Source organism: Dasypus novemcinctus, chromosome 13 (genome assembly GCF_030445035.2).
Source record: "Dasypus novemcinctus isolate mDasNov1 chromosome 13, mDasNov1.1.hap2, whole genome shotgun sequence".
Taxonomy (NCBI): Eukaryota; Metazoa; Chordata; class Mammalia; order Cingulata; family Dasypodidae; genus Dasypus; species Dasypus novemcinctus.
In genome coordinates, this window is record NC_080685.1 from 66,196,948 (window position 1) to 66,212,793 (window position 15,846).

General features: G+C 35.0%; 1 protein-coding gene across 8 annotated transcripts in view; it reads left to right on the forward strand.

The window, feature by feature from the left end:
- SWT1 (SWT1 RNA endoribonuclease homolog) overlaps window positions 1–15,846 on the forward strand; it is a 213,281-nt gene that overhangs the window by 178,564 nt on the left and 18,871 nt on the right. For all 8 annotated transcript variants that reach the window (XM_058274866.2, XM_058274868.2, XM_071207612.1 and 5 more), the window contains 2 exons: window positions 2,137–2,203; window positions 6,264–6,328. In XM_058274866.2, coding sequence (XP_058130849.1) covers window positions 2,137–2,203; window positions 6,264–6,328 — 132 coding nt within the window. The remainder of the gene's footprint in view (window positions 1–2,136; window positions 2,204–6,263; window positions 6,329–15,846) is intronic.

Sequence of the window (15,846 nt, forward strand, 5' to 3'; positions counted from 1 at the left end):
CACATATGAGATCCTGGGTTCAATCCCTGACCCCAGTGCCTAAAAAAAAAAAAAAAAAAAAAAGAGATAATTGGGAAAAAATTTTTTTCAATGAAACTGGTGTTCAGATGCAAATTTTTGTATTTTCTTTTTTTCTCTTTAATGAAAGGATCATTTATTTGACTAACATTTTGAGAAATACGGTATTTAAGAAGCTACATTCAGAATTTAACATTAAAAGAAACCTTAAGAAAAGTTCCATTTATGGCAAAGTGTAGTAGTAGTAGCAAGCCATTCTTCCTGTTACAATAAGTAAAGAAAAACATAAAAATGACAATAATAATTTTTAAAGTATAAGAAAGCAATGGAAACAAAAAGATTATGGGAGCACAATATCTGAGATGTAAAGACTCATACCTAAGAAAAAAATATACCTGCTCCCTTTTTCATTCCTTTGTTTTATTACTAATCTTGCCTATTATATTTTTATGCACTCTAGTAATTTTTTCATTGAGACATATTCACTTACATACTATCAATTCAAAGTATACATCTAATGGCTTTTGGCTTAATCACATTCATTCATTCATTGCCTCAATTATACATTCATTGCCTCAATTAATTTTACAGCATTTTCATTAGTACAAAAAGAAACATCTTTTAATATTAACATGTATTTGTTCTGATTCATGGAAGAACATTCTTGTATTGTACTATTAATTACACTTATCATCTGTAACAGGATTCACTATATATTTCTTAAATATATCCTTGAAAGGAGCATAACACCTTCAAAAATCTATATCCTGAATTTGTTATAAGGACTTTTTTGTATTAACTCATTTAATTCTCACAATTATCCTATGAAGTAGGGAGTGTTATCATTCTCATTTAACAGATAAAGGAAATATGTTACATAGAAGGTAAATAACTTGTCCAAGATCACATGGCTAGACAAACCTAGGCAGACAGTGCTTATAAGCACCGTACCCTAATAACAGGACTGCTCTCATTTTATTTTTTCAAAAGAAAAAATATTCTTCAATCTGAAAGGATTAAAAAATATTTAGTATCAGAAAATGAGAATTAATACTTTACTGCTTAAAGGAGAAATACTTTCTTCCCTTCTTTATTTTTTCATTGTTTTATTATTTGTTCTTTTTGTGTATCAATGTTATTTCCAACTATTAACTTGGTCTGATTGCCATTAATTTTTCATAGAGCACTAGACTGATAGTTCAAACAGTGGTATTTTGATTTTTGTCATAAAATATTTTATCATCACGATTTTTTCTGTTCCTGATGGTTTCATCAGTTGTCCATTTGGACTGGTTGAAATTTCTATGGGAAATATTCAAGCTTTGTCCACATCTTAAAAGATATGGAGCATAATACAATTCACATGCCAATCTACCTTTTTTTTTTTAAGATTTATTTTTTATTTATTTCTTCCTCCGCCAAGTTGTCTGCTCTCTATGTCCATTTGCTATGTGTTCTTCTGTGTCCCCTTGTATTCTTGTCAGTGGCACCAGGAATCTGTGTCTCTTTTTGTTGCATCATCTTGCTGCATCAGCTCTGCGTGTGTGTGGCACCACTCCTGGGCAGGCTGCACTTTTTTTATGCTGGGCAGCTCTCCTTATGGGGCACACTCCTTGCATGTGGGGCTCCCCTACACAGAGGACATCCCTGCCTGGCATGGCACTCCTTGCGCGCATCAACACTGTGCATGGCCAGTTCATCACATGGGTGAGGAGGCCCTGGGTTTGAACCCTGGACCTCCCATGTGGTAGGCAGATGCGCTATCCGTTGAGCCAAATCCACTTCCCTCAATCTACCTTTTGAGAAACATGTATCATTGTAACTGAAAACATGACTGTAATTTCACATATAGGAAAGCTTATGGCTGTTGATTGACTTATTTCAGTATCAATTTCAAAAAGGAAAATATTTTAATATATTGATATCTGTTGAATTAAGCTTATGACTTTGTAATTTTTAATTGAAAGATATAAAAAAAGGTTGTAAATATTTAAACACACTTATCCATGAAGTTATCTTTCAAAGTATGGGTATTTGGGGGTGGGGGGGAAGATGAAGGTGCTCTCTTTTTTCTCATTCATTCCCCATCCTTTGTTTTTATTTTATTTTACTTTTTAGGATTTTGGCCCCCAACAGTAATTATCAAGATGTTGAGACCCTCTATAACTTCCTAATCAAGTATGAGGTATGAGAAATATTTTTAGATGTTTATCACATTTCTGGCATAAACAAGTTTTGATATGAATGATCATGGTAGGACTTTTAAAATGGAATGCTATTTAATTGATCTTCTTTAATTTAAATTCTTGAATGCCGCAGAAGTTTGCTAGTCATGTATAGAATTCTTTCTTTCTGTCCCTTTTTCCCCCTTTCTTTCCCTTCCTTTTCTCTAATACAGAATTTGTTACATCTTAGATACAATGTATCTCATTGGTGCTACTGCATTTTGGACAGCCCATTTCTTCATTGTGTGGGACAGAGCAGGATGTTCAACATCCCTGATCCTCAAATAATAACTCCCCCCGTCATTGTGATAGCTAAAAATATTCCATTACTCCATTCTACCCACATACACACATGGCCTCTAGCGAGGAAGAACCATCTCATTGAGAACCACTGATTACTGGAAAGAAAAGCTATAATTTGGTTTTGTCGATAGTATCAGAATAGCTCCTCAAGTTAAAGCTGTAGTGAGGCTCCAGTATATTTTACAAATTAACCTGCATGTTTTCCTCATTATTGCTTACACAAAGAAAATATTCTGTTGATTTTTTTGTTTTTTAGGAGGTACTGGGGATTGAACCCAGGACCTCATAGATAGGAAGCAGGTGCTCAACCACTTGAGCTACATTCGCTCCCCATTCTGTTGATTTTTTTAATTATCTTTTTTTTTTAAGATATATAGATCACACAAAATGTTACATTAAAGAATATGAGGTCCCCATATACCCCACTCCTCCCACATCAACAACTTCTTTTGTCTAAAGTTCTTGGCCCATGTTCTTGGCATACTCATACTTTTCAATTGTGCGTGTGTGTGTGTTTAATTTTTAAAAAGCTCTAAATGCAGGAATATGACATATTCAGGTCTTTTCTTATGAGATCAAACTCCTTTAAATGTATTTATTTACTTTCATTCTTGGTTAGCTCTTTATTTGAGTTACTATATGTCAAGTCTTCCATTAAGAAGCTAGCGACTGAGAACACAGCCTCTGAGCTCAAACTGCCCATGTTTAAATGTTGGTTCTGCCACTTATTAGTTGTATAATCTAGGAAATTATTTAACTTTCTGTCACTTTCTTCATCTGCAAAAGGGGAATAACAATAGTAGGTAAATCATAGTGTTCTATAAAGACTAAATAAGTTAATATGTGTAAAGTGCTCTGAACAATACCAGGCACAGAGTAAGCATTCTGTAAGTATTACCTAATTTTATTTAAGTAAAGAATGGTGTTCCCATCCGCTTTCTAAATATCAACCTTAATACACTATAAATACATTTTGTGATTATTAAGAGATTATTAATATCTTTTGAGATATTATAATTGCTATAATTATTTCATTATACTTTAAGACACGAAGCCTAACAATAAAAATTTATTTGTGGAAACAAGAGGAGAATTTTAAAATCACATATATTGGAAAATCTAGGACATAGATCTCTTCGGGTTTAGTGCTTCCTATTGCTAAGAGTATTGGGAGAAGCTACCTAACTTACTATTTAGAGGAAGAGATAGATATGATCCCTAGATTATTTTTATAATTTTTCTCATCATAGTCTGCCCCCACACCAATTATACTACATTGAAGATATTTGTCTCATATCATGAAGAGTGATAGGACTATCGAAATTCTTTAAGAAATTTGACTATTTTTATATTTTACCTTTTGTTCTTGAATGTTTAAGAATTAAGGGGGGAAATTGAGCCATTTCTTATATTTGGCATTCATTGTATGTAGTACAACTAATAAGTATTGGCACCAGTTTCACAATCCATTCTATACTCAGGGCTCTGATTATGACAAAGTCATCTTTTAGCTATTTGTTACCTAAGAACTAAAACTGTGCACTTAAGCATAGAGGTGATATTTAATGCTGTAATTTAATATGTTCCAATATTGGTAATTAAAAATGCCTTAATAGTTAAAATTAAATGGCTATGATGAAACAATATATTTCAGGCTAGAGCCTATGGGTATGTCATGAATTTGTCCTTCAGTTTTCCTTTATTAGTAATAAAATAATGCTACAATATAAGTTATCTACTATAACCTGGAGCCATTTCATCCTTATAGCCCAGCAGTATTCTGTCTAAATGTGGATAGTTGCTTTAAAACTAAAGATAAATCCAGCTCATTTTTGTATTTTTTTCTTCATTGTTTTGTATTTGAAATACTATGTATTCCTGTGATATATTCAAGAGTTTATTATTTGAAAATTATATAAAATTGCTTACTGGTTAAAAACTAGGCAATAAAACTGTTCCTTTTTTTTTAAGATCTAAAGTCATAAGGAACTATTTTGTATTCATATTATATCAGATTCAAAACCAGCTCTTCTGATTATTTTTCTCAACAGTTGATAAGAACAAATTAACCCCTTCATTCTCTGCCTTTACATTTGCAGTGTGTTGATACTTAAAGGCCTCAGTTTGAATACATTTTAGGTCCTGGCGTGTAGGGCAATAGTGAAAATGTCTTAAGTTCATTGGGACAAGGGCAGAACATGAAAAGAAGCAGGAATCAGAATGATTAATAGTTTAGCTGTGAATATATAGTCTAGAATGTTCTTAGAAAAATTCTTTGAATAAGAAATTATTAAAAACAAAAAAATTATGGTAAATTGTTTACCAATTTCATAATTTTGAATTTATACTATAATTAGAAATATATGTAATACTAATTTAAGCAAAATTTTAGGATTATGTGCATTTAAAATGTTTTATATTTTAAAACTATGTGTTTTTTACTGTCAGCAGATGAAACATTTTCTACACATAGTTAACTTCTTAATAAATATTGAAAATGTCATGTATTTTTGCGAACAGCAATACCCTGGACTTTATAGAAGACTTTTATGATATGAATCTTTAAAATCGTGTTAATTAAATCAGGGTAGGAACAGTTTCCTCCCCCTGAAAAATACATACCTGCTAGTAATGCTTTTAATATTGTTCAGAGTGAACTGAATACAAAATAGTTTTATTTAGTTTCCCTCCACTAATTCAGAATTCTGAAAACTTAGTCAATATGCTCTTTGTTGAGTTATTTGAGGGAAAGAATTTTCCTGTACAAATTTCCCAACTCTTCCCTGTACATAGATAGACTATAGCCTAAGTTGATAGCAAGGCTCAAGAAATAGTTTCCCTTCATCATGTGTTTCTCCTCAATACCACAACTAATTTTTATGTGATAAAGGATTTTATATTTATGGTACTATAAATTATACCTCTAAATTATAGTAGATATTTCTGAACTTAACTATTTAAACATATTAGTTTAGGCCTTGATAGTCTGAAAAACACATTTATTTAGAAAATGTTTATAAGTCAAACTTTTTTTCTAAATAAGATATGTCTTTCTTTCCGCACAGCTTTGTAACCTTAATATTTAAATGAAAGTGAGGATTATTTAGTAACTGGGTTAGCCATAATGTTCAAATACTGTTAGAGTTTAACATTTAACTTTTTCTTTCACCTTGAATTATTTTTGATTCAGCCAACAAGATGTGGCTCTTTCTACTTAAAATAGCCCCTACTGCCCTACCCCACCCCCAGTTTCCTTTAGTTCTTTATGTATAGAATTGTTTTAAATTTTTTTACAATTTAGTTTTCGTGAAAATAAATATTGAATATGTCCATTTCAAATCTTAGAGAAGGATAATTAAAACATGACTCTTCTGACGAGACAGTATTAATGTTACATGAAATATACTGTTTTTCTGTCCCTTTGATATATACATACTGATTATCTGCTTTCTTGAGATTCCCACTAAACCCAGGCCCATCTTGTCTCTCCTGGTACTATGAACAAGATTAAGTTGCAAAATAGGACTAATATTTTTAAGCAAAGTTCAGTGTTAGCATTATGTTCTCTGAACTTTTGATTGTTACTATTTAGTCCTTTTTGTGCAACTACTAGAACCTTAAGATTCTGCTTTCTCAGAATATGGGGTAACTATTTGTGCTTTCACATATCATTTTATGTAATATGCAGTTTTAAATATATAATTTGGTTCTTTTCAGGTAAATAAAAGTGTCAAATTTACTGCCCAGGAACTTTATGCTTGTGTTTCACAGACCGAGTATCGGTAAGTCTTATCTATATATAGATATACCATTGTAGCAGGCTTGTACCATCTATGGCACCACTTCATGGTGGTGGTGAGGGGTCCTTTTTCAGTCTTTCACTACAATATGATTTTTAAAGTATTTTATATATTTCTATACGTAGAAAAGAGCTATATATGTATATACATGTGTGTATAAATATATATATATAAACATACACAGCATACCTCATTTTATTGCACTTCACAGATATTTTGAGGTTTTTTTACAAATTGTAGGTCTGTAGTCACCTGCCTTGAACAGGTCTATAGGTGCCATTTTCCCCATAGCATGGACTCACTTTGTGCCTCTGTGTCACATTTTTGTAATTCTTGTAATATTTCAAACTTTTTTATGGTGATCTGTGATCGGTGATTTTGATGTTACTATTATAATTATTTTGGGGTGCTGTGAACCACACCCATATAAGATGGCAAACTTAATTGATAAATGTTGTATGTATTCTGACTGCTTTACTGACTGGCTATCCCCAGTCTCTCTCCTTCTCAGGCCTCCCTATCTGTTGAGACATCGTATAATGGTTAGGTCAATGTATCAACTTAGCCAGGTAATGGTGCTCAGTTGTTTGGTCAAACAAGTACTGGGCTAATTGTGATACAAGGACATTTCATGGACTTTAATCATCAGTGAGTTGTTTGCGTATATGACTGATAACATCTGTAGCCATAGATCTACAATCAAATGAGGAGATTGCCATCAGCAATGAGTGGTCTTGTATTAGTCAGCCAAAGGGTGCTGACGTAAAATACAGAAATCTGTTGCCTTTTATAAAAAATCTTTATTTGGGGTAGAAGCTTACAGTTACCAGGTCCAAAAGAGTCCAATTCAGGGTACCATAAGAGGTACTTTCTCATCCAAAGTCTCTTGCCACATATTGACAGAAGATGGTGAGTGATGTCTGTGAGGGTTCAGCCTTTCTTCTTCCTCTTAAGACTCCTGGTCCCAGCTTCTTCTGAAGTCAACTGTAGACTGGCATAAGGCTAGTCTCTCACCCTAGCTCTGTTTCTTTCCAGGATCAGCTGCTCTGCTCTCTTCACAAGGACAGCTGTAGAATATCAGGCTCATCTCTCTTCCCAGGGCCTCTAATGTGTCTAAATGGAGCCTTCTCTCTTTCCTCATGTATCTGCTTCTCCGAGTATTTATTTCCCAGGACTCCAGATAAAAACTCAAATTCTCTCCTTGGTAGACTCCCCGCCTACCAAGGGGACTCAGTGTCCTACTAACATGGCTGAATCAAAGCATTAATCATAATTTAATCAGGTAAAACTGAAACCTCTGAATTTGAATACAGTCTGATACACCAAAGGAACAGGTCAGTGTACAAACACAATCCAGTATCTATTTTTGGAATTCATAAACAATGCCGGACTGCCACACATCTCATACAACAATTGAAGGCCTTAAAAGGAGAAGTGATTTCAGCATTCAAGGAGAGAACTCCCATCTCTCTTCAGACAGCCAGGGTCTCCTGGGGAACTCATTAAGATGTTCATTGGAGTCCCTGGCTTGCAGTCTGCCCTGTGGAATTTGGACTCTTGCATCCCCACAGTCTCATGAGACCAGTTCAGAAAATCTCATACTGTTTACATATATCTCCTATCGGTTCTGAGAACCCTGATTAATACACTCAGCAGTATTGAAATTAGGCCAAGTAATAACTCTACAACAACCCTTAAGTGTTCAAGTGAAAGGAAGTGTCACATGTCTCACTTTAAATCAGAAGCTAGAAATGATTAAGCTTAGTGAAGAAGGCAGTGTTGAAAGCCAATATAGGGAAGCAGATGTGGCTCAACTGATAGAGCATCTGCCTACCATATAGGAGGTCCAGGGTTCGAACCCAGGGCCTCCTGGCCCATGTGGTGAGCTGACCCATGCATAGTGCTGCTGCGTGAAAGAAGTGCCATGCCACACAGGGATGCCCCCTGCGTAGGGGAGCCCCCTGCACAAGGAGAGTGTCCCGCAAGGAGAGCAGCCCCATGCAACAAAAGCGCAGCCTGCCCAAGAGTGGCTCCACATACACGGAGCGCTGACACAGCAAGATGACACAACAAAAAGTACACACATTCCCGGTGTTGCTGAGAATGCAAGCGGACACAGAAGAACACACAGCAAATGGACACAAGCACAGACAATGGGGGGGGGGGGGTGCGGGGAGAGAGAAATAAATAGAAAAATAAATCTTTAAAAAAAAATAAAAGAAAGCCATTATAGGCTGAAAGGTAGACTTTTTGCACCAGTTAGTCAAGTTGTGATTGCAAAGGAAAAGTTCTTGAAAGAAATTTAAAAGTGCTATTCCACTGAACACATGAATGATAAAACTAAACAGCTTTTTTGCTGATATGGAGAATGCTTTAGTGGTCTGGGTAGATCAGACCAGGCACAACATTCCCTTAAACCAAAGCCTAATCCAGAGCAAGGCCCTAACTCTCTTTAATTGTATGAAGCCTGAGAGAGGTGAGGGAACTGCATTAGAAAAGTTTGAAGCTAGCAGAGGTGAGTTCATGAGGTTTAAGGAAAGAAGCCATCTCTATAACATCAAAGCACAAGGTGAAGCAGCAAGTGTTGCTGTATAAGCCACAGCAAGATATCCAGAAGATCTAGCTAAGATAATTGATGAAGATGGTTACACTAAACAACAGATTTCGCAATATAGATCAAACAGCTTTCTATTGGAAGAACGTGCCATCTAGGATTTTCATAGCTAGAGAGGCTTCAAAGCTTCAAAGGACAGGCAAACTTAACTCTTTTGTTAGGACCTAATGTACCTAGTGACTTTAAGTTAAAGCCAGTGCTATTTACTGTTCTGGAAATCCTAGGGCCCTTAAGAATTACGCTAGGTCTGCTCTGCCTCTGCTCTATAAATGGAACAACAAAGCCTGGATGATAGCACATCTGTTTAAAACATGGCTTACTGAATATTTTAAGCCCAGTGTTGTGTCATACTGCTCAGAAAAAAAGATTCCTTTCAAAATACTCACTGACAATGCACCTGGGCACCCAAGAGCTCTGATGGAGATGTACAATAAGTTTAATATTGTTTTCATGCCTGCTAACACAACATCCATTCTGCAGACTGTGGATCAAGGAGTAATTTAGACTTTCAAGTCTTATTAAAGAAATATATTTTGTAAGGCTGTTGGTGCCATAGATAGCGATTCTCCGATGGATGTGGGCAGAATCAGTTGAAAACCTGGAAAGGATTCAGCATTCTAGATGCCATGAAGAACATTTGTGATTCATGGGAGGAGGTCAAAATATCAACATTTACAAGAATTTAGAAGAAGTTGATTTCAACCCTTATGGATGCCTTGAGGGGTTCAAGATTTGAACCCCTTGAAAGAAGTAACCACAAATGTGGTAGAAATAACAAGAGAACTAAAATTAGAAGGGGAGCCTGAAAATGTGACTGAATTGCTGCAATCAATTGCAGAACTTTAGTGGATGTGGAGTTGCTTCTTATACTGAGCAGAGAAAGTAGTTTCTTAAGATGGAATCTAGTGCTGGTGAAGATGCTGTGAGCATTGTTGACGTGACAAGAGGTTTAGAAAATTACATAAACTTGTTGATAAAGCAGCAGCAGGGTTTGAGAGGATTGACTCCAATTTTGAAAGAAGTCTACTTAGGATAAAATGCATCAAATGCTGCAGAGAAATCTTTTGTGAAGAGTTAATCAATGCAGCAAACTTTACCAAAAGTTATTTTAAGAAATTATCCCAGCCACTCCAACCTTCAGCAAACATCACCCTGAGCAGTCAGCAGCCACCAACGTCAAGGCAAGACCCTCCACCAGCAAAAATATTACAATTCACTGAACGCTTGGATGATCATTAGCATTTTTTAGCAGTGAAGTAATTTTAAATTAAGGTATATATGGGTTTTTTTTTTAAGATAAAAAGCTATTGCACACTTAATAAACTACAATATAGTGTAAACATAACTTTTATTTGCACTGGGAAACCAAAATAATTCATGTGACTTGCTTTTTTATAATATTCACTTTATTGTGGCAGTCTGGAACCAAACCCACACTATCTCCAAGGTATGTCTGTAGTAGATTTCTTGTTGATAACTTCTCCTTTTAGTTTTTTTTGTTTTATATAATTTAAGACTGTATTATCAGGATCAGACAAGTTTACTATTGTTATCTTCTTAGTAAATTGAACATTTTATCATTATGTAGTGATTCTTGTATTTTCTCTTTATGCTTTTTACTTAGTCTATTTTATCTGGTACTAAAATAAGTTTATCACCTTTCTTTTGGTATAGTTATGATCATCTTTTAAATATGCGTCTTTTAAATAGTATATATCTGGATTTTTAAAATCCAGTGAGTCAGTGTGTCTTTTAACTAGATGCTTGCTTACTAGTGTATTTTTATTTAATTTTGCCATCTTATTTTATAACATCTTTTTAACCTTTTTCCATGTCTCCCCATACCACTACCTCCTTTCTCACTTTCATTGAAAGTTTTTTCCCCTTATTTCACTCCCTTCTTCCCTACACTAACTTGTATATATTCTATTCCTCACTTTCTTTTAGTGGTGTCTTTCAAATTTTATATGCTCAGTTATCATTGTCTAAAATAAAATTATTAATCAAAATTTAATCTCTTGGAACAAATCAAGGATGCTTAAACCCTATCTCTGATCATTTCCCTCCCAGATTACAATCTGTTGTTGTCCAATATTTTATTTCTATCTTGTCTTTTAAAATAAAGGAAAAGAAAACCCATAAATTAGCTATTATTAAAGTATTATATTTGGTCAGTCTTTATTTTTTTTTTTTTTTTTACTTGCCATTCTTCCTTGTCTCTGAGACCTTTCTTCTTATAAGTTACTTTGGTAAAAATTACCTGGGAGTAAATTTAGGTTTTGTTTCAAATGGTCTTACTTTCCTTGCTTTTGAAAACTGATTTATCTGAGTGTATAGTTATTTTTTTCCTCCTATTTCATCTGTCCTTTGAGTTTTTATATTCCCCTATGATATTTTTCAATTTTAGTTCTATTTAACTATTTTTCTTTTTCTTTTTAAGATTTATTTCTCCCCACCTCCACCCTCATTGTTTTGTGCTTGCTGTCAGTTTTTTTGTGTCCATTCACTATGTGTTCTTCAGTGTCTGTTTGTCTTCTCTTTAGGCAGCACCGGGAACTGATGCTGGGACCTTCCAGAGTGGGAAAGAGGTGCTCTATCTCCTGCACCACCTCAGCTCCCTGGGTCTGCTGTGTTTCTTACTGTCTATCCTCTGTGTGTCTGTGTGTGTGTGTGTGTCTCTCTCTCTTTTTTTTTTGCATCATCTTGCTGTGCCAGCTCTTTGTGTGGGCCAGCACTTGTGTGGGTCAGCACTCCTACATGGACCAGCATTCCGCAAGGGTCAGCACTCCATGTGAGCCAGCTTGGCTTCACCAGGAGGCCCCAGGAATCGAACCCTGGACCTCCTATATGGTAGATGGGAGCCCAGTCACTTGAACCACATCTGCTTCCCTTGACAATTTTTCATATGCTTTGTCATTTTTGATAGACTCATTCCTTACTTTCATCTTTTAAAAATTCCTTTTGTATTTTAAAAAGGTTTTAGCTATTTTATTTTATGTTCTAATAGCTAATTGTAACATTCAGAGTGTTTTCTGCGTCTGATTCTGTATTTTAGACCTTCTAACTTTTGCTCACATTGTTCTATTACCTCTGCTGTTTTGTGACTTTTGATTTTGAGTTCGCTTTGTTGAAAATTGATCTGTAGGTATACAAATAAAATTTGTGTATCCTTCTACCAGACTACTGGGGCACTACTAACTCAAATATATTTTAAATTAAATTCCTGGTAGGGGGTTTCTTAGGCTGTACAGATAGTATGATCCACTTGAAGGCTGATTTGTGGTCATAAATTCTGAGAGGGGATGGTTTGGTGTTTTTTTTCCTTCTATCCCAGCCAAGGCTGAGACTAACAAGTTTGCTTGCCCTTCTGTGTTTGTGGGGTAGGGTGTTTTGGGTTTCCTTGTTTATTTTTACTTAGCTCTTTCACTAAGGGTAGAGTCCTTGTGGGACCCCTGTTCCATACAGAAGTCTTCAAGTCCAATCGCAGTTTAAAGCGTTTGTTTTCTGATTTCTGTGCAGGGCAGTTTACCACCTTCAGAACTTGCTTATTCCTCTGGATTTGATCCTCTGCTTTGTTCTTATGACTTCCTTTCATGCAAAGTCTGTCACAACTTTTTAAATGATTTTTTTTTGGTATAGTCATTTTTACTTAATATTTACATATAATGAAATACACATATCTTAAGTGATGAGTTTTAACAAACGTAAAAATGTATACCTATTTAACCAAACCCCTATCAAGTTATAGAATTAACCTTTATTCCATAAATTACTCTCATGTCAACCCCCACCTAATAAATCTGACCTCTTTTCCTACAAAGGCAACCAGTGATCTGATTTTGTTTCCCACCACGGATAAGTTTTTCCTGTCCTAGGTAGTAAATATCCATCAAATCATACTTTAGTAACTGCTGGGTAAAGCTTCTTTCACTCTTCAGTTTAAGAATGTTGTATATAGTAGTAGTTAATTCTTTTTAATACTTTGTAATTTTCAATTGTATCAGTTACCACCCAATGTTTATATATTCTCCTATTGAGGGAAACCTGGACTGGTTCCAGTTTGGGCTAGTATGAATATATATGCTATGAGCATACTTGTAGATATCATTTCATAGGATTCTTGAGATAAATGCTAACATTTACTTGCAGTCTATGGACCAGAGGAGGAAACTTGCCCATGGTCCCACAAGTAGCAAACCCAGCAGACTGAAGAACATCTCTGACATCAGTGATTTGTGCTCTGCCAAGGTCTACTCTTGGCTAGGGCCTAGAAGGAGTCAGGGCTTTAAGACTTTATTACTCTGTCTCTACTGGTTCCCCATACAATGTAGAGATTATAGACCAAACTCCTGTGAGATGGAGAAAGCAGACTAGATTTCCTATTTTACCTTTGACATTGACTTATGATCTGAACAAGCTCATGAGATGAACCAGATAAAATTTGACTCACTTTGTGAATATTGATACATCCCTTCCTCTCTGAGCCTGTTTCCTCATGTGTAAATAAAGGAAATAACTACGTTGTTTGAGGATCATTTGGCCCTGACATTCTGGGGTAGGTACTGTACCTAGAAATTCAAGGCTGTGATGGTTTAAGTGATATTGGAATGTCCTCTCTCCCCTCTGCTCTCTCTAGTCACCATTGTAGACTCTGGAAGCCTCAGAGTCACCCCTCCTGCAAGCTCCAGATGGGATCCTGCACACATATTCCCACCGGTGCCAATTCCAAAGATCCCATGATGGTCAATGATTTTTAAAAATTTATCCTATTATTTTTAGTTGTTTTATAGGAGGACAGTTTTTCAGGATAATTTGTCATTGCTAGAAATGGCTTATTTATTTATTTATTTGATTTTTTAAAAAATTTATTGAAATATATCACTCATACATAAACAATAAGTGTATAATAGCTGTGAACTTACCAAACAAACATATATAACATCAAACAAACATATATAACATCTTACCCTACCACCAATAACTTGCATTGTTTTTAAACCTTTTTAACTAATGATTAAAGAGCATTGTCAAAATATTACTACTGAACAAAGTAGTTTTCCCCTAACCAATCCGATTGTTATTATGTTTATATCATTTAATATGAACATACATAAGCAATTAAGAGTATAGTAAAAGTTGTGAACTTACAAAGCAAACACGCATAATGTCATACAGGGGTCCCATACATCAACCCTCCACCAACACCTTGCATTGTCATGAGATGTTTGTTACAAACTATGAGAGAACACTGTCAAAATCTTAGTACTAATCATAGTCCTTATCTTACATTTGGTGTGTTTTTCCCCCAACCCACCCTATTATTATTTTTTAAATGTATTTTTTTATGAAAGAAGTTGTAAACTTATAACACAATCATGTACATGTGCAGAATTCCCAAACAACACCCTTCCATCAACACACCAAAATGTGGTGTGTCGTTTGCTACAGATAAAATAATATCATCTGATTCTTACCATGTCCACAGAGTGTACATTTGGCTCACATTTTCCATACTCCCTCAGTATCAACACAGTACATCTTTTGCATAGATGCAAGAATATTATATTATTACTACTAACCACAGGCCATAGGTCACTCCAGCTGTATTTTTCCCATGCTTCTTCATATTCCCATCACCCTGCAGTAGTGATATACATTTGTTCTAGCATCTTGCATCTGTACCATCAACCACAATTCTCACCCACCTCTTGGTTTACTGTGCTATCCAGTTCCTGGATTATTCTCAAACATTCTGTCAATTGGCATTTACATAACTAGACTACTATTTTCAGCCACATCCCCATTTATAAACTAGCTGTTACTGTGTGTTACCATCCATTCTGTATATACATTTCCACAATTTTACAGTAAAGCTAATTAAAACCTCTACATACATTAAACATCAGTAGTCCACTCAGTCCTTCTCTTATCTCTTTTAAGAATCCACCACCTACCACCAGGTCTTGAAGATATATTCTTCTAGAAGTTTTATGGTTATTGCTTTTATTTTTAGTTTTCTCATCCATTTTGAGCTAATTTTTGGAAAAGGTGTGAGATAGGGGTCCTCTTTCCTTCTTTCAGCTATGGATGTCCACTTTTTTCAGCACCATTTGTTGAATGGATTGTTCTGCCTGAGCTGTGTGAGTTTGACAGGCTAGTCAAAAATCACTTGACCATACCTATGAGGGTCTGTTTCTGAACCATAAATTTGGTTCCATTGGTCTATTATGTCTGTCTTTAGGCCAGTACCATATTGTTTTTACCTATAGCTATAGTATTATGATTTAAGTCTGGAGATGAGAGTTCACTTTTCCTTTTTATGATGTTTCTGGCTATTCAGGACTCCTTACCTTTCCAAGTAAATTAAATGATCGTGTTTTCAATTTTTCCTTTAATGCTGATGTTATTTTTATCAGGATTGCATTAAATCTGTATATCAATTTGAGTATAATTGACATCTTAATGATATTTAGTCTTTCAATCCATGAGCATGGAATGTTCTTCCAGTTATTTAGGGGGTTAGGGTTTTTTAATTTGTTTAAACATTGAGTTGCAGTTTTCTCAATACAAGGGCTTTTCATTGTTGGTTAAGTTTATTCCTGACTATTTGAGTTTTATCTGTTCATATTTTATTTTCACCACTCATTTGACACTTTTAGTTACTTTTATTGACAAAATCTTCATTTCTAGACTCTCTTCCAGGCCCCTCTCTCCTGTGTTTTCTTTTCAGGCTCTAGCACACCCTTTATTTCCTGAAAATCTGGTCTCTTGCTTAGAAATTCTCTCAGTTTCTGTTTATCTGTGAATATTCTAATCTCGCCCTCATTTTTGAAAGACAGTCTTGCTGGATATAAGATTCTTGGCTGGAAGTTTTTCTCTTGTAGTA